This window comes from Felis catus, chromosome X, assembly GCF_018350175.1.
Source record: "Felis catus isolate Fca126 chromosome X, F.catus_Fca126_mat1.0, whole genome shotgun sequence".
Lineage (NCBI taxonomy): Eukaryota > Metazoa > Chordata > Mammalia > Carnivora > Felidae > Felis > Felis catus.
In genome coordinates this window covers 59,224,169-59,244,087 of record NC_058386.1, presented here as the reverse complement: position 1 = coordinate 59,244,087, position 19,919 = coordinate 59,224,169, and the positions used below count along the sequence as shown (strand labels likewise).

The 19,919-nt window shown below is 38.4% G+C and overlaps 1 protein-coding gene across 6 annotated transcripts in view; it reads left to right on the top strand.

Annotated features, from left to right (window-relative positions):
- The window catches only part of PHKA1 (phosphorylase kinase regulatory subunit alpha 1), a 178,136-nt gene that overhangs the window by 137,455 nt on the left and 20,762 nt on the right, over window positions 1–19,919 (top strand). For 4 of the 6 annotated variants that reach the window (XM_045050992.1, XM_045050991.1, XM_045050990.1 and 1 more), the window contains exons 18-23: window positions 2,446–2,612; window positions 4,948–5,124; window positions 6,660–6,751; window positions 7,360–7,499; window positions 15,108–15,264; window positions 18,871–18,950. In XM_045050992.1, coding sequence (XP_044906927.1) covers window positions 2,446–2,612; window positions 4,948–5,124; window positions 6,660–6,751; window positions 7,360–7,499; window positions 15,108–15,264; window positions 18,871–18,950 — 813 coding nt within the window. The remainder of the gene's footprint in view (window positions 1–2,445; window positions 2,613–4,947; window positions 5,125–6,659; window positions 6,752–7,359; window positions 7,500–15,107; window positions 15,265–18,870; window positions 18,951–19,919) is intronic. The other 2 variants (XM_045050994.1, XM_045050993.1) reach the window with 1 other exon arrangement.

Sequence of the window (19,919 nt, the reverse complement as noted above, 5' to 3'; positions counted from 1 at the left end):
GTGTGCATACACACACACACACACACACACACACACACACACACACATACTTGCTGAAGTATTAGAGTTAGCCAAAGATATCACAACTCTTCAACCCTAAATACTTCATTTTGTCTTATAAGAACAAGAGTATTCTCACACATAGCTGAGATATAATCATCACACTCACAAAATTTAATATTGATACAGTACTATTATCTAATATAGAGTCCATATTCAAAATTACCCAATTATCCTAATAATGTTTTTTCCCATAGCTTTTTTCCCACTCTAGGACCCAATCAAAGATCACATATTAGCATTTAGTTATTATATCTCCTTGATGTCTTTTAGTCTAGAATAATTCCCCAGCCTTTTGTGGATCTTTTGTGACAGTTTCAACACAGTTTTGAAGAAGGAAGGTCAGTTATATTGCAGAATGTCTTTCAATTTGGTTAAAGCAGTATCTTGCTAAGTTTCTCCCTATCCTTTCTACGACAGTCTTTAACCCGTCTTATCTTCCACTGCTGAATTAGTCATTACTGGGGTTTTAAAGTGATAAGTCTGTGTTTCTATCATTCTGTGCATATTAATTAGAATCCTTCTGTTTAAAAAAATAGCTTTCTGGGGTGCCTGGATGACTCAGTAGGTTAAGCAGCCAACTCTTGATTTTGGCTCAGGTCATAATCCCAGAGTCATGGGATCGAGCCCCGTGTCAGGCTACATGCTTAGTTCTCTCGCTATCCCTCTGCCCCTCTTTTGCTCATGCATGTATGCACACACTCTCTCACTCTCTCAAAAAAAAATTTAATGAAATTTTAAAAAGAGCTTCCCTTTATCCCCTTTTATTTTGTAGCATTAGTGTCAGCATAGATTCATTGATTCTTATTTGATTCAATATGCCATGCTCTATTCCTGTCATTGCTCATTTCAGTGTTCAAATTATCCAAGGTCTGGCCATTGGGAGCCCCTTCAAGCTGGCTTCTTTTTTTTTAATCTATTTTTGAGTAATGGCCTTTATTGAGCACTGTCCACCAATTCTGCTTTGAGTGGGTTTTTGGCTTGAGCAACAATATGTGACTCACTTCACAGAAGGCAGAAGGCCAGCCCCTCCAGTCTGTGAAGGGAAGTGGGAAGTGCATCACTGCTCCTCAGGGAGAGGAGGACAACATCCTTTCTCTGAGAAAACAACCAGGCCCGGTACTCACACTAGCTTCCTCAGTTGATTTTGTCCTAGAATATGTACAGGTTGTTGGTGGCGGCCCCAGCAGGTGCCAAGTTGTGTTTTTTAGAAGATCAGTACTACTGACTTTCCCTTTGGGTTTTACAATTGGTTTTGTAGACAGGGGAGGATATGACCTACAATTCTCTATAATTCATAAAATTTTCAAATACCATCTCTGGTTTTTGATCTTTAGGAGCACCTGGGTGGCTCAGTCAGTTGAGCGTCCAACTCTTGGTTTCAGTTCAGGTCACATTCTCATGGTTCATGAGTTCTAGCCCTGCATTGGGCTCTGTACTGACAGTGCGGAGCCTGCTTGGGATTTATATCTCCCTCGCTCTCTGCCCCTTCCCAGCTTGCTCGCTCTCTCTCTCTCTCTCTCTCTCTCTCTCAAATAAATAAATAAATAAATAAATAAATAAATAAACATTAAAATTTTTTTAAAATGATCTTTGATCTCTCTAGAGTGTATTATGCTAAGCAAAATAAGTCAGTCAGAGAAAGACAGCTATCCTATGATTTCACTCATATGTGGAATTTGGAAAACATGGCAGATGATCATAGGGGAAGGGAAAGAAAAATAAGATAAAAACAGAGAGGGAGGCAAACCATAAGAGAGACTTAAATATAGAGAACAAACTGAGAGTTGCTGGAGGGGAGGTGGGGAGGTGGGCTAAATGGGTGATGGGCGTTAAGGAGGGCACTTTTCGGGATCAGCACTGGGTGTCATATGTAAGAGATGAATCACTGGGTTCTACTCCTGAAGCCAAGACTACACAGTATATTAGCTAACTTGAATTTAAGTTTAAAAAAAAAAACATGCTAAGGAAAAGAAAAAATTAAAATTAAATTTTAAAAATGATCTTTGAGAATTTTTTTAAACAATGCAATAGATTTATGATGATTTATTTTCATTCTGACCCAGCTTCTCTGCAGCCAGTGGAAATTTTGGCCAGATATTTGACATCATTAGCCACATAGTATATGACAGTGAAAGAGAACAAACTGATCTGCTGATAGATTGTGAGCCCGTAATTGTAGTCTTTATTAACACAGTACCCTAACCTGCACTACACCATGCCTAGGAGTGCTATGTAATTTCATATTTACAAAATGTACACTGTTATATAAACATTATGAGTCCCACAGCCAAACAGTCTAGGTATCCTTTTTTTCACTGAAATGTGTTGTTTTTAAAGGATTTCCTCTGGTTTTCTGTTTTCTATTTGCCCTGTAATTGTCAGGATTCAAACAGGTAAATTGTCAGAGTTTTTGACAACATCTTGCTGCACACATTTGAGCTTCATGGATCCTGGACCTGAGGGTAAGCTGTACAGTGAAGATTACGATGATAACTATAATGAGCTGGAACCAGGTGACTGGATGAATGGCCACAGTTCAACCAGTAATGGTAAGGAAGCTTCATAAAGGCAGTGGCCTTGATGGGTAAGAATACAAAGTATTGTTGAGCATCCTCCTTAATATTTCTCACCACCAGCAGCTTCACTCCTATTTAATACACGTAGATTTCTACTTATGTTTGGCTTCACTTTTTATCCTTCTACTTACCTTTGGTTCCTGGTCTAATATCCCTGTGGTGATTGTGAAGTGTGGAGTTTGACTATCTCCTACTAAGGTTAGGGAAGACTTCTTTCCTGGGTATAGAAAATGGCTAGTGACTTCAAAATGAGAGGAAACAATGGTAAGAGGTATTTAATCAAGCATGTAGTAGGAGAACTATACATATACAGTACTGCTTTTTGACACTTAAAAGCATAAAACTAAGAATCTCAGAGTACTTTTTATGTATAATGTTATTGGGGCACAGAATCTCTGGGGAGGTCTGCATAGTTTGAAAAAGCCTATTCAGTGTCCCTATTGCTTTCATACTACGAACTAGACAAATAAAGCACAAGAAATCTGACTGGCTGCTAGGAATACAAAGATGATATAGTGAGAAAGCATCATGGGGGCATATATTAAAAATGGCTGAGAAACACCCTAATGTGTTAAAATACTAACCTAGGCAGGGCAAGAATTACATTGTGTGAATCCCAAAAAGAGAAGGGCCAATAAGAGTGAATTATTCTTCTAGCTATCTAAAATGTGGTTTGCCTGCTTTCATTGTGTCTTTGACTGTTAGCCTGTTTCTTAAAGCAGCCAGTTTCTTTATCCTAAGAGTGGTGTGTTAGAGAAAAGAAAATAATTGGCTTTCCTTAGTGAAGTAGCAAGCATTATCTCATATGCAATAGACCAACACATCAGCATTCAGGATGATTTTCTTCTTTGGGCTCAGCATTTACTCACCTAAGTACCATTGAATTTATTCTGCATTTGTTTTTGTTAGATCGAAAATAGTGTGAATTTCTTTGTTGGAAAAATACATTAAATACAAGGTTATTTCCTGTTAGTAATAATTACCAAAGTCATGATATCTATCTTGGCATAAACAACTACTTTGAAAACAAGACAAGAATAATCATATATTGAGGTTGTTTGCTATTCTATGGGTAGTTGGGATTTTCATCTGTAGCACTCATTCTTTTGGATTACTTTCTAAAACACAACTTTTTAATGATATATATGTGTATACACATATATACACATATATTACTAAATTTGATATTGTGCCTAAGTCACTTTCTCCTCTCTTGGTTTACTCATAGGTGGTCTCACAATGGCTGTGTTTATCGCTTGCCAGCTCTTCCATGCCAAGAACACTTCCCTCCATATTCTTCATAATCCTCCACTCAAGTATCTATATCATATTCAAGGTTATAATATTTGTCATTAGGATGTCACTGAGAATGATTTCCATTTTTACAGCTTTGCTAGCTTCCACTGATCACATCAGAACACAGAAAAACATCTGGAGAGATCACTGAAAATGATCAAAAACCAGATGATGTATAACTGACCTAGCAGACTTTAGTATGCATCCAAACACTGTGATTTTCCTACTATAAATGTTGTAAGTGTTCATGTAAAGTCTGAAACATTAGGATCCATGAGGTCTGTGTATGTATTTTGTTTTCATTATCCATAGTCAGGGACAATGTTATAGGAGGTGAGTGGGAGAAGGAGAGCCCAAGAGGATATGGACCGTATCTGTCTCCTTCATCACTGAAACCTCAGCAGCTAGTACACCACCTAGTACTTAGTAGGCAAGAAATATTTGGTGAATAAATGAAGGTGGTGACTTGAAAAGACCAATGTGTGGCCAGTAGTCCTTTTGACACCAGTGCCACACGGAGATTGTTTTTCCCATAGCAATTGTAGCTGCCATTTATGGAATTTGTCTGTTTTCAGCTAAGCTTGGGTTTAGTGGAAGATTTTTGTCTTTTCTCACAAAAGTCTCCTTATACCAGTAAGACTCCAAGGGCCCCATTCTGCTCCTCCTCTACCACCGCTGCCACACCACTACCATCACATTCACAGATTATAAAATCCTTGCTCCACCTGTCCTTAAAAAAACCTCATACTACTTTCAGGAGCCCTAATATTGTCTTAGCAAAGTTGAAGAACAGATAGGTCCTGGTAAATGGCCATAGTTTGTAAATGGTAAAGCCAAGATGTTGTAAAATGATTACAAGCTCCCCCCCCCCCTCCACCTCCATGATCAAAAATAACCTACTTCTGGTGCTGTGTTATGGGCACAGGACCCAATCATTCTGGTTGGTGGGGTAGATTGTAAACTAACTAAAATGTTCATTTTTTCTCTCCCCCTACCCCCACTAACCTTGCAGCTCGCTGTGGTGATGAAGTTGCTCGCTATTTAGATCACCTTTTGGCGCACACTGCTCCCCATCCTAAACTAGCCCTCACCTCACAGAAGGGAGGGCTAGATCGGTTCCGAGCTGCTGTGCAAACAACCTGCGATTTAATGTCCTTGGTGACCAAGGCCAAGGAGCTGCATGTACAGAGTGAGTAATGCCATGACTCACTGGAGTCAGGCACAGGATTGATGTGAAGCCCAGGATGGGGGCAGGGCGTTTATTAGCAGTGCAAGCAGGAACTCTGTTTTGTTCACTGCTTTATCCCCAGCATCTCAGACAGATGGAACACATTAGACACTCAAATATTTGTAAATTTAATAAATTGCATATAGTTTTGCCGTCGATGGTGCTATATGGTCTCATAGTGAAAAGAAGCAGAACAGGAGACATGGAGAATTTTAACATCAGTATTAAAGTGACAGAAAGAGTTTTTTCTTTTGGAAAAGTTACTCCTTTGGAAGCACTTTTATTTAAAGAGAAAGCCCTGCAAGCAATTACAAGATAATCTGGCAATGGAGAGGGAGATACTCGCCCTTAAGTAAGCTGCATCTGGTTACCTTATGTCAGCTGTGACATTTACAGTCAGTTGTTCTAGCAGTGCAAGAGCTGTGTTTATTCCTCAACTGCAGTACTCCCTATACAACAACATTGTCATTGTCCTCCCCATGACCACTACCCCCCTTCGGCAGTATGTGCAGTGGAGGGTGTCACCTACCACCCATTGCTAGGAGGAGTCATCGTTCCTAAGAGTACTCAGTGCCACTGTGGTAGCTGCATCTGAAGGGACAGAAGGGCTCCTTGGCCACACCTAGGGGGCCTAAATGGTAACATCTTATAGATGAGAATGATTGAGATGCATGTTCTTGCTGTCTAAAACTTTATTGACCATTACTAACCAAAAACAATTAAACATGAATCATTTAACATTTCAAAGATGGAAAAGCTTAGCATACCCTTTGAGTATGCTCCCTTGACCAAGGGCTCATGTGAAGAGATCGCCTTTCTTAAGTTCTACTTCTAGATTGCAAACCAGGAAACTTAAGCTTAATTCCCAGCTCTGCTACTTACTTGCTTGAACAGTTATTTGAGCTCTGTATCTCTCTTTCTATATCTGTAAAATGGTGAAAGTGACAAGACAGTCTCTCTGTTGAGGTTATGGTAAGTATTTGGACTGTCAATGGACTATAAGTAAAAATATTAGGAATATCTCGAAGTAGGTCAGCCACTACATTTTTTTTTTTGATTCCCTACATAGGGATAAACATCTGTTTATCTATTCTCAAGGAAATCCAACTGCTGACAGCCAGATATTTTCCCAGGGTAGTCCAGAAAATAGAAAACAGAACTGGGTTCTTTCTGTTACATATGGTATTCGATCAAAGTATCAGTGATGGCACCATTTTGGTATTGATTACATTCATAGAGTTTAGTATCTTAAATGTCCATTTAATGCTACAATTCTAGGCATTCCATGGGAAATATGGTTGATTGAACAATCTTTAAATTATCTTATATTCATATTTTTCTTTGATATTAGCAAGAAAGGATAAATTTCTCACTCTTGTTCTATATAATATAAAGAGCAACTCCTATACAACTTGATTTTGAGGGCAACTGTGAATTACTTGTTTTTTAGTCTCATAAGTTATCTAACCTTTCCCATAAATGTCAACCTCTTGCAGATGTTCACATGTATCTTCCTACAAAGATATTTCAGGCTTCCCGGCCTTCATTGAACTTACTTGACTCTCCTCATTGCCCACGAGAGGACCAGGTAAACTTGCACATGACGTATTTGCCAGCTCTTTGCAAAACCACCATCTGTATGGCAAATAACAGAACTAGCCCTTATGGTTTCTGCTAATAACTGGTGGTAGGCAAAATGCTACCCTGGTGAAGATATACTCCTTTTTAGGTCACTTTTAAAATGAGCAAGTTTTGGGGTGCCTGGGTGGCTCAGTAGGTTAAGTGTCTGACTTTGGCTCAGGTCATGATCTCGGGGTTCATGACTTCAAGCCTCACATCTGGCTCTGTGCTGACAGCTCAGAGCCTGGAGCCTGCTTCAGATTCTATGTCTCCCTCTCTCCCTGCCCCTCCTCCACTCACTCACTCTCTCTCTCTCTCTCTGTGTGTGTGTCTCTCTCTCAAAAATAAACATTGAAAAATAAAATAAAATGAATAAGATTTTCCTAGCCAGGCTCTAAGAAAACGAAATTGTTATGTCATTCATGTTGAAGATTTCATTGTTTTTGTTTTACTTTCCATCAAAATGTAGGGAATTCTTACAGAAAAGGTTTAGAGGTGAAAAGATCAACACTCTAGGGCACTATTTAAGTTGAGCATTTGTGGACTTAAGTTTTTCTGTCCTTTCTCAAACTAAAGGTTCCCTCTGTTCGTGTAGAAATACATCTTCCTAGAGACCAATCTGGGGAGGTGGACTTCAAAGCACTCATTTTACAGTTGAAGGAGACCTCCAGCTTACAGGAGCAAGCTGACATCCTTTACATGCTGTATACTATGAAGTAAGTGATAGATATTATCACTTTAATGTTCATGTAGAGGGGAAGTATAACATAGTAAATAAAACACAGTTTTGGAGTCTCATTGACCTGGATTTGAATTTTGCCCCTACCCACTGTGTAACTTCAAAGCCTCAAGTGTCCTCATTTATAAAATTTGGATTACGCCTACCACATAAAACTGTTGTAAAGACTAAACAAGATACAATATCTGCAAAGTCTCTAGTACAATGCCTGCTGCAGAGTAGGTGACCAATAACTGGTGACTATTATTATCATTATTATGGATATTTTAAGCCTCTGTAATTTGTTAAAAATCCACAGTTAAATAAATTCTAAACTCAAAAGAAGTAAGAAGATGGAGGCTTACAGAAAAAATAAACTAACATTTCTGAGTGTTTGCTATGTGTCCAGAACCCTGCTAGATACATTATATGTAGGAACCTCACACTCAGCATGCCCAAGTGGAACTCTCTCCTGTCCCTTACTTCCTCCCTGCAAAACATAACCTGAACTTCCTCATTTATTCATGTAGTCATCAACCTGAAGAGGCAGATCCCCTCCCCTAAATTTGGTTTGGATGCTGAGACTGATGATGCCACACATGTACCAAAAGTCTGTAAAATGTTTATTACTCACATAATGAGACTTCTGGGGAGAGTGGAACAGATTCCAAAGTTGGTCAAACAAAAATAAAAGCTTAAGTGAGTAGGGAAAGGAGGCTGGATTGGGGTTTTATTACAATCAGGAGGTGAAGCTGGGATAAAGTTTGTCACCAGAACCAAGAGAGGAAACACTTGGATTTTTCTGGCACCTTGCCCAGATGTAGGCTGGAAGGGAAAGAGGACTTGAAAGTGGTCAGCCAGTCAAACATTAAAAATGGAGTTATATTCTGAAATTCTACATCCTTGTTGTTGGACCCAACACCTACCTACTCAGCACGCTTCTCCCCATATCCAGTTAATCACCAAGTCTACTCAGTTTTACCTCTAAATATTTACCTTCTGCATCTCTTGTACTGGGGCCTTCACTCAGGTCTTTGTCTCTCACCAGGACTATTGCTATAGCTTTGTAACAAGTCTTCCTATTTTCATCTTGTTCTCCTGAAGCCCAGCCTCCACAGAGGAGAGAAACTTTTCTGTTTTACTTTGTTTTTTATTCAATTTTTAAGAGAAGATTCTAGTTATTTTTTTATGTTTTTATTTATTTTTGAGAGAGAGAGAGAGAGCACATGCACACACAGTGGGGAGAGGCGCCAAGAGATAAAGACAGAGGATCCAAAGTTGGCTCTGTGCTGACAGCAGAACCTGATGTGGGGCTCGAACTCATGAATCATGAGATCATGACCTGGGCTGAAGTCAGACACCTAACCTACTGAGCCACCCAGGCACCCCCTGTTTTACTTTCAATGATAGAAATGTCCAAATTTATTTAAAAGTAGAGAGAATGGAATAATGAACACTTTGAGACCCATCATCCAGCCTGAACAATTATAAAGACATGGTTAACCTTGTCACATCTATATTATCTCCCTCTTTTCTCCCAGATTGGTTTGACAGAGAAACCAGACATCTTATCATTTATCCCTAAATATTACAGTATTATTTCTAAAAGTCAATGCATCTCGTAAAACGAGACCACAGTGGGACTTCTGGTTCCAGACAAGATACACTACATACATTCTTCTCTGTTCCTCCTGCTAAGTACAGGATGACATCATTTGTAAAACAAACATAACAAGGTGTTAAAGGCTGGACAGAAGAAGGTAGACTGGCTAAGGACCTCAAGATCTGAGGAATGACAAGGTGGTGATGTCCCTTGGGTTCCTTTGTTCCATGTTGCCTTTGGGTCCCGCATGAGATGACAGAGAAGCCAGCACCCCGAAAATGCCAATGGGCACAGACACCAAAAGCCCGATGAAAAACTTGTCTTTCTAGACAAAGGACTAGGAAAGGGCAGACTAGCAAGACCAACAACATTGAGACAATGACCACTCTACTGGAGCCAAGCACCATAGAAGAATCTGTGGCCCCACCCCTGTCCAGAAGGGCTTAGCTTGAAGCCCAGACTTCCACTCCCACCCCAGTGTAACAAAGCAGGCACTACCTCACCTTCTGCACCGCCAGGGTAGTGTCAAAGAAGACCAAGTAGGTATCTAGGACTTTCATCCCCTCTAGGTGCTAATGAAGTCCCCTTGGTCTGTGTGACTCCCAAGCTCATGCTGCTTCCATCTGATTGTGGTGTTTAGTGAGTAAATGAAAATGACAGCTGAAAATCCCACCAACACCAAATGCATATTTTTACACATCCAACTGTTACCAAAGTAACCCCAACATACTTTTAGCTACGTAGGGCCTGCCTGCTTTGTATACTCCTTGAAACCTACTCCATATCTGCTAACAAGAGGTAAGCCCAGGGCCATGAATAGTACCCCAAACCACTGCTGACATTTAATGCTCTCTAACCTAGAGAATCCCCACAGTGCTACTGAAGCACATCACTTAGACATGTAACTTCCTCTTCCTCCTGTCCTCTGGGAGTTTCCTTGCCCTCCACACCTCCTGGATGGTAGAGCTGGTGCCTTAAATAAACCTCTAGGCAGTCTCATGCTGTGAGGGACTTCCCTTATCCTACAACCCTAAGAGCCACCCCATAAGTCTTGTTATGTGCTACTGACAAAAAAAAAGACATGGGGTCTTATTATTTTGATACCTTTGTTTCTTTCATTTTTCCTTTAGGGTAAGGCACTTTATTCAACAAATACCTGTTGAGTACTTATTATGTGCCAGGCACAATGCTAAATGCAGCATAATGAAAAGATAGAGAAGGTAAAATGAAATAAGGGGTAAGCTTGAATGAAACCTGACGAGCCAGCTAGGTAGTTGATATGGGAAAACAAAGAGAGTTATACCTGAAAAGTTCATACTTTCCCACCAATTCAGATGATCAATGATTGGCTGCCAACTCTTTGGCTCCTAACACGAGTTTTCTTCATCTAATCCTGTATATTAACTTCACCATAACATCTAATCAAACCTACAGTCTCCCTAAAACTAGTATTCCAGGTGATGTCAAACCACTTGACTAGAGTGTGTATGATGTGCTGCATGGGTTTTAATACACTTGGAATTCTGCCCAATATCCCTTGTGGATTTAAGAGTAAAAGTTGAGGGGCACCTGGGTGACTCCGTCAGCTAAGTGTCTGACTCTTGATTTTGGCTTACATCATGATCTCACGGTTCGTGAGTTTGAGACCTGCATCAGGCCTGGGCTGAGGGCTCTTTGCTGACAGCACAGAGCCTGCTTGAGATTCTCTCTCTTCCTCACTCTCTGCCCCTACCCCGCTCCCTCTCCCTCTCTCCCTCTGTCTGTCTCTCTCAAAATAAATAAATAAACTTTAAAAAAAGTACAAGTTGGGAGATAGGGTTTCCTATCTCTGTTGACTAGCATTCCTTCTATGAATTGTTTATAACCTTTGTTTGTTCTCTGTTGGGTTTTTTATATATTTCTCATTGATATTAGATGTCACTATTTTGTTAGTTACAGTTGTTACAGATATTTTATCCAAATAATTTGCTAATTATATGCTTTTCTCTATGCACAAGTTTAATTTTTATATCATAAAATCTGTTAGTCTTTCCTTTTTGGCTTTTGGGTTTCTTGTTATGCATCCCCTCCCAGAATTTTAAAAATATTTTAAATACCTTTAATAATTTTTTTAGATTATATGTCTTTAATCTACTTAGAATATATATATGTCTTCTTACTCAGCATATCTAATACCCAGTTCACTGTCTTTATTGGAAAGCCACTGCTCCTGGCCATGTTCATGGTATCATCCTTCTTTTAGTCACCCAGGCTTGAAATTGTGTCATCATCTTCAGCTCCTCCTCATACCCTGCCTCTCCCTGCAACATCATCACTATCATTGGGAATCATGGGCCAAATATACATCCTCTATGATCTTTCAACCTTTGTCTACCATTGCTCCCCACTCACATTGTGAATTCTTTCACCAAAACAGCCTGCTACTTACCATATCCAAAACACAGCCTATACATGACTACTTTCATACCTTGGCTCATGTTTTGCCTTCTGCCTGGACTACACTTGTTTACCACACCCCATCTCTCCTCATTGGAATTCTAGCTATCCATCACGGTCTAGTTCACCTGTCACCTTCATAAAGCTTTCTCTGACCTGTGGGAATAAAAAGGATCATCCCTGATTCTGAGCTCTCAAAACATGTATTTTAATACTATTCATTTATCTATTTTGATTTTGACGATTTCAAACTTAGAGAAAAGTCGTAAGAATAGCACAAAAAATTTTCTGGATATCCTTCACCTAAATTCCTCAGGTTTACCTTGAGCTTTGATCTCAGTCTCAATTTCTCTCTCTCTTTCTTTCTGTCTCTCTCTTACTCATTCTCTGTCATCATCACCATCATCATACATACATACATATATCTTTATGAATCATGTGAGAGTAAGTGGCAGACATGATCCACATGATCCCTTTCTATCCTAAGTGTTTGAGTATGCATTGTGTATTTCCTAAAGACTAGGAATTCTCTTACATAAGCACAGTACAATTGCCAAAATCAGAAAATTAATGTTAAAACAATAGTATTATTGAATCTACATACCAGACTTGTCAGTTGTCCTAATAATGTCTTTATAGCAAAAGAAAATCTAAATTACACATTTCGGGGCACCTTGGTGGCTCAGTCAGTTGAGTGCCTGACTCAATTTTGATTCAGTTCATGATCCCAGGGTTGAGGGATAGAGCTCTGCATTGGGCTCTGTGCTGAGCGTGAAAGCCTGCTTAAGATCCTCTCTCTCTCTCTCTCTCTCGCTCTCTCTCTCTCTCTCGCTCTCTCTCTCTCTCTCTCTCTCCATGTATATATGCAGTATATTTAAAGTAGTATCTTCCACATTCTGCCACTGTAAAGTTTTTATGTTGCACTTTATAAATAAAAAGTATCTTGTAGAGATATATTTTGAAACTGTAAATATCCTGTTACTCTTTAGACTTTCATTCACTTGTTTTTTTAATCCATTGTTGACTCTTCCTATGGTACTTTTTATTTCATAGTTTTAAAAATATATTTAAAGGGGGCTTTTGGGATGAGCACTGGGTGTTGTATGGAAACTAATTTGACAATAAATTTCATATAATAAAATAAAATAATAATGGGGGCACCTGGGTGGTTCAGTCAGTTAAGCATCCAACTCTTGGTTTCAGCTCAGGTCATAATCTTACAGTCTGTGAGATCAAGCCCCACATCAGGCTCCACACTGACAGCATGAAGCCTACTTGAAATTCTCTCTCTCCTGCTCTCTTTGCCCCTCCCTTGCTCGCTCGCTCTCTCTCAAAATAAATAAGCAAAATATGTGTATTTAATGTATTTATTTTTAATATATTTAGTATATTAAATACATCATGTTAGTATATACTTACTAAAATTTAATATACTGAATAATCCATTATCATATTTGAACTTTTTAAAGTACAAAAGGATACAGTGAAAAGATGAAAAGTCTTTTGCCCACCTCTGGTCTCTAGATACCTGGTTTATTTGTGTATCCATCTGGGGACAGTTTGTGCATATGTAGGTAAATGTTGGTAAATAAAGACATATATGTATGTAATTTTACACCTGTTTACCCAAATGGAAGCATAGTATATACACTGTTCTATACCTTGCTCTTTTTCACTAAAACTATTTATCTTGAAAATCATTACATATATTTTCCATTTATCTATGAGTGCTTAACAAATAACCCCAAAATTCGGTGGCTTAAAATAGTAAAAATAAAACATGTTTAGATTATCCATCACAGTTCTGGAGCTTGTCTAACTCAGCTAGACAGTTCTCACTTGGGATCTCATTCAGTTGTGGTCTGACAGTGTCTGGGGCTGAAGTCACCAGGAGGCTTGTCCATTTGAATATCTAGGAGTTGATACTGGTTGTTGGCTGGAACCTTGCCGGGAGCTGTCACCTGGAACGCCTACAGATGACCTCCCCCATGTCTCTCCACTTCTTCGCAGCCTGATGTCTAGGTCCCAAGATTATGTGCCCCAGAAAAGGACCAAGTGGAAGCTGCGTGAATGTTTATGACCTAGCCTCAGAAATCATACAGCATCATTTCAAATTAGTCACAAGCATGCCTGGGTTGAAGGGGAGAGAACACAGACCCAACCTCTTCATGGGAGGACTGTACAAGTCACACTGTAAGAAAAGCATGTTAGATGGAACATTATTGGAATCACTTTGAAACATACAGCCTGCCATGATCTAGGTCTACATCATACTTTCTCAGTAGTTGTGTAGCATTCCCTTGTTTGAATATACCATAATTTGTTTACCAGTCTCCTGTTGATGGACATTTGGGTTGTCTCCCATCATTCACTGTCACAAACAACACTATAGCAAATAACCTACCTCATAGTATATATCATTTCTCATGTGTGGAGTTTATCCTACAGATATACCAGAAATGCTAAGCCAAGGAATATAGAGATTTTGAAAATTAATATGTATTTCCAAATAGCTCTCCAGAGAAATTGTCCCAATTTTACTCCCACTAGCAATGTATCAGGATCACCTATTTTCCCAAAGCCTCACCAATGCAGTGTTATCAAATTTGGGGATTTTGGACAACATGATAGATTAAAAAATGTTGTTTTGGTGTAGTGTTAATTTTTCTTATTATGAGTGAGATCAGACACTTTATCCCATACCTAAAATTCATCAGTATTTGACTGTATTTTCTTTTGTGTCTTTTTTTATTATTTGTTAGAGTTCTTTATATATTAGGGAAATTGGCCTATGAACTGCATATATTTTTCTGTTTGTAATTTGTCCCATCACTTTACTTATGGTGGTTTTTGCAATAAGAATTTCGTTGTTTCTATGTATATAACAGTATTTCTTTTATGGCTTCTTGTGTATGGGTTATAGTTAAAAAGTCCTCTTGCCCCCAAAGTTATAAACCAGTTCTCCCATATTTTTTCTAGTACCTTTACATTGAAATCTGGTATATTTAGAAATCTGATTTACAGTGTAAGACATGAATACAACTTCTTTTCATATGGTTACTTCATTGTCTTAATATTGTTTAATAAATCTACCTTTATTGTATATCAAATTCCCAGTTTCATAGAACATTATATAGATTTTATGGTACTTCACAGTTGACTCATGTTATAGTAATCTTTACAACAATAATGTATATGTATCCTTTCAAAATAAGCACACATCTTTTTTATCTCTTCATTAGCTCCCTAAGTGTAGCATACTTTCTGAACTTTCAGTAGTTAAATTAAACTTTTGACTTCATTTTGAGCTATGTTGAAGCCTGTGAAGAGGGTAAAAGAATGCATTTTGTCAAAGCACAGCTAGAAACTAAGACTTATTATTGTCTAGGTATTTGTGTTTCAGGGCTGATCACTAATCATAGGTTTACAAGGATTCTTGGTAAATAATATTTAGTAGTTCCTAATGAGACAGACCTTACCAAAACAGACACATCTGTTGTAACACTGAAACAAATGATTGTTGCCAGCAGCTTTACTTATAATTAATGTAGGTCTGTAACATTCCAGAGGACCTGACTGGGACACTGGATTATATGATGAAGGGAGTGCGACAGTCCGAGAGCTGCTTACTGAACTGTATGGCAAAGTTGGAGAAATTCGTCACTGGGGCCTGATCCGATACATCTCTGGAATCCTAAGAAAGAAGGTGGAAGCACTCGATGAGGTACTATAAATTCTTGAATTTATAACAAATCTAAATGGAGGTGCTTTGTTTTAAGCATTTCAAAAAAAGTAAATTTATTTTTTAATTTATTTATTTAAATTCAAGTTAGTTAACATATAGTGTAGTATTGGTTTCTGAAGTAGAACCCAGTGATTCATCACTTACATATGACACCCAGTGCTCACCCCAAAAAGTGCCCTCCTCAGTTCCCGTCACACATTTAGCCCATCCCCTCATCCACCTCCCCTCAAGCAACCCTCAGTTTGTTCTCTGTATTTAAGAGTCTCTTATGGTTTGGCTCCCCCTTATTATCCTATTTTGTCTTCCCTTCCCCTGTGTTCATCTTTTTGTTTCTTAAATTCCACATATAAGTGAAATCATATGATATTTGTCTTTCTGACTGACTTATTTCACTTAGCATAATACATCCTACTTCCATCCCTATTGTTGCCAACGTCAAGATTTCATTCTTTTTGATCGCCAAGTAGTATTCCATTATGTATATATACCACATGCTCTTAATCCATTCATCAGTAGATGAACATTTGGGCTCTTTCCATAATTTGGCTATTGTTGACAGCACAGCTATAAACATTGGGTGTATGTGCCCCTTCAAATCAGCATTTTTGCATCCTTTGGATAAATGCTAGTAGTGCAATTGCTCTGTCATAGGGTAGTTCTATGTATAATTTTTTGAGGAACCTCCATACTGTTCTTCAGGGTGGCTGTACCAGTTTGCATTCCCACCAGGAATGCAAAGCATTCCCGTTCATTGCCTTGCATCTTCACCAACATCTCTTGTTTCCTGGGTTATTAATTTCACCCACCCTGACAGATGTGAGGTGGTATCTCGTTGTGGTTTTGATTTGTATTTCCCTGAAGGTGAATGATATTGAGCATCTTTCCATGTGTCTGTTAGTCATCTGGATGTCTTCTTTTGAGAAGTGTCCATTCATGTCTTCTGCCCATTTCTTTATGGGATTATTTGTTTTTTCGGTATTGAGTTTGATAAGTTTTTTATAGATTTTAGATACTAACCCTTTCTCAGATATGTAATTTTCAAATATCTTCTCCCATTCTGATGGTGCCTTTTGGTTTTGTTGATTGTTTCCTTCACTGTGCAGACGCTTTTTATCATGGTGAGGTCCCAATAGTTCACGTTTGCTTTTGTTTCCCTTACCTCCAGAGACATGTCTAATAAAAAGTTGCTGCAGCCAAGGTGAAAAAGGTTGCTACCTGTTTTCTTCTGTAGGATTTTCATGGTTTCCTGTCTCATATTTAGGTCTTTAATCTATTTTGAATTTTTTTTTATTTTTTTAATTTTATTTTTTATTTTTTAAAATTTACATCCAAATTATTTAGCATATAGTGAAATAATGATTTCAGGAGTAGATTCCTTACTGACCCTTACCCTTTTAGCCCATTCCCCCTCCCACAATCCCTCCAGCAACCCTCAGTTTGTTCTCCATATTTACAGTCTCTTCTGTTTTGTCCCCCTCCCTGTTTTTATATTATTTTTGTTTCCCTTTCCTTATGTTCATCTGTTTTGTCTCTTAAAGTCCTCATATGAGTAAAGTCATATGATTTTTGTCTTTCTCTGACTGACTAATTTCACTTAGCACAGTACCCTCCAGTTCCATCCACGTAGTTGCAAATGGCAAAATTTCATTCTTTTTGATTGCAGAATAATACTCCATTGTATATATACACCACATTTTCTTTATCCATTCATCTATCGATGGACATTTGGGCTCTTTCCATACTTTGGCTATTGTTGATAGTGCTGCTATAAACATGGGGGTGCATGTGTCCCTTCAAAACAGCACACCTGTATCCCATGGATAAATGCCTAGTAGTGCAATTGCTGGGTCATAGGGTAGTTCTATTTTTAGTTTTTTTGAGGAACCTCCAAACTGTTTTCCAGAGTGGCTGCACCAGCTTGCATTCCCACCAACAATGCAAAAGAAATCCTCTTTCTCTGCATCCTTGCCAACACCTGTTGTTGCCTGAGTTGTTAATGTTAGCCATTCTGGCAGGTGTAAGGTGGTATCTTATTTTGGTTTTGATTTGTATTTCCCTGATGATGAGTGATGTTGAGCATTTTTTCATGTGTCAATTGGCCATCTTGATGTCTTCCTTGGAGAAGTGTCTATTCATGTCTTTTGCCCATTTCTTCACTGGATTATTTGTGTTTTGGGTGTTGAGTTTGATAAGTTCTTTACAGATTTTGGATACTAACCCTTTATCTGATATGTCATTTGCAAATATGTTCTCCCATTCTGTCGGTTGCCTTTTAGTTTTGCTGATTGTTTCCTTCACTGTGCAGAAGCTTTTTATTTTGACGAGGTCCCAGTAGTTCATTTTTGCTTTTGTTTCCCTTGCCTCCGGAGACCTGTTGAGTAAGAAGTTGCTGAGGGCAAGATCAAAGAGGTTTTTGCCTGCTTTCTCCTCGAGGATTTTGATGACTTCCTGTCTTACATTGAGGTCTTTCATCCATTTTGAGTTTATTTTTGTGTATGGTGTAAGAAAGTTGTCCAGGTTAATTCTTCTGCATGTCACCATCCAGTTCTCCTGGAAATGTTTGCTGAAGAGACTTTTTTCCATTGGATACTCTTTCTTGCTTCGTTGAATATTAATTGGCCATACATTTGTAGGTCCATTACCAGGTTCTCTATTCTGTTCCATTGATCTATGTGTCTGTTTTTGTGCCAGTACCACACTGTCTTGATGATTACAGCTTTGTAATACAGCTTGAAGTCCGGAATTGTGATGCATCCAGATTTGGTTTTCTTTTCCAGCATTTCTTTGGCTATTCAGGGTCTTTAATGGTCCCATACAAATTTTAGGATTGATTGTTCTAGCTCTGTGAAGAATGCTGGTGTTATTTTGATAGGGATTGCATTGAATGTGTAGATTGCTTTGGGTAGTATCAACATTTTAACAATATTTGTTCTTCCAATCCATAAGCATGGAATGTTTTTCCATTTCTTTGTGTCTTCTAATATTCTTCTCAGAAGCTTTCTATAGTTTTCAGTGCACAGATCTTTTACCTCGTTGGTTAGGTTTATTGCTAGGTATGTTATGGCAGGTGCAGTTGTAAGTGGGATCGATTCCTTGATTTCTCTTTCTGCTGCTTCATTATTGGTATATAGAAATGCAACCAATTTCTGTACATTGATTTTATATCTTGTGACTTTGTTAAATGGAGGTCCTTTTTTTTAATTGGTTTTCATAATGGATTTTTAAGGCAACCACAGCATCTTAATAATTTGAGATGTTGTCTTCCTCACATAAAGTTCCTGATACTCAATTAGCTTTTTGCTTGTGAATGTCAAATATAAGATGTTATAAACTATAAGAATTCTACATCTTAAGAATGAATTTACAGTAGACTAAAAATTCCTACCTCTTAGGAGATAAAAATCCTTCATTGTTTCTTCCTAAAAAAATCTCTCTTTTGCTATCTTCATGGGATTTCCTGAGAAAGAGGGTTTGGCGTATCAATAAATTAAGAGGGAACAAAGGTTTGTAGGCTGAGAAAAGTAATTGTCTTGGAAATCTGGCATGTTATGGGAGGGATAATGCTGTTATGCCATCTCTTCTTAGGCCTGCACAGACCTTCTCTCCCACCAGAAACATTTGACAGTGGGACTCCCTCCAGAACCTCGAGAGAAGACCATCTCTGCGTGAGTATGAATTTTGGTTGGGTTTGCTCAAGCTTCTCTGAGCCTTTAAGGAGCTGTGTGGACTGACCACAATTCTCTTGCCCTAATCTATCAGTAGATAATAATGTCCTACATGTGTGGGCTTCTTTCAGAGACACTTGGCATGAGAATGTTGATAATGACAGAACATGAGTAAATGAAAGAGAAAATTCACAGGAAGTAGTACTCAAATGTAATTTGCTTTTTAGGGTTTTTTGTTGGTAGTGGTGGTGGTGGTGATGGTTTTTGTTTTTGTGCTTGTTTTTTACTTATTGTCTTTCCCAAACCTCACATTGGAAAACAGTCTGAAATAAGACGGGCAACTACAATGAGCACCCACAAAAAATCAGCTGTACTCTAGACTTTCTTCCAGGCCTCTCTCTTTGGCATGTAGATAGCTATTTTCTCCCTATATCTCTTCACATTTCTTCCCTCTATGTATATTTTTGTGTCCAAATTTCCCAAATTTTTATATAAGGACACTAGTGATACTGGATGAAGGCCCACCCAATGACCTCACTCTAACTTAATTACCTCTGGAAAGACCTCATCTCCAAATAAGGTCACACTCTGAGGTACTAGGGGTTAGGATTTCAACGTATGAACTTTGACAGGACACAATTCAACCCATAATACCTTACTCTCAGCAAACAGAGGGGTTTTTTTAATCACAAATCTGATCAATTTTTGACTACTGTGACAATCCAAAAGAAGATGGCATGGTCCATATCCCATTCCCCCAGAGTACTTAATATCAACAGAAGAGTCACAAGTGTGGGAAGAGGTATGCATACCTGTGTGTGTGTGTGTGTGTGTGTGTGTGCGTGTGTGTGTGTAAACTGATGAAACTAGAAAATAAGTATAACTAAGGTGTGATCATAAAGTAATAAAATGGTTTCCAAAAGGTACAACTTAAATTTAGTTCATTACTTTCTAGCCATAACAGTTACT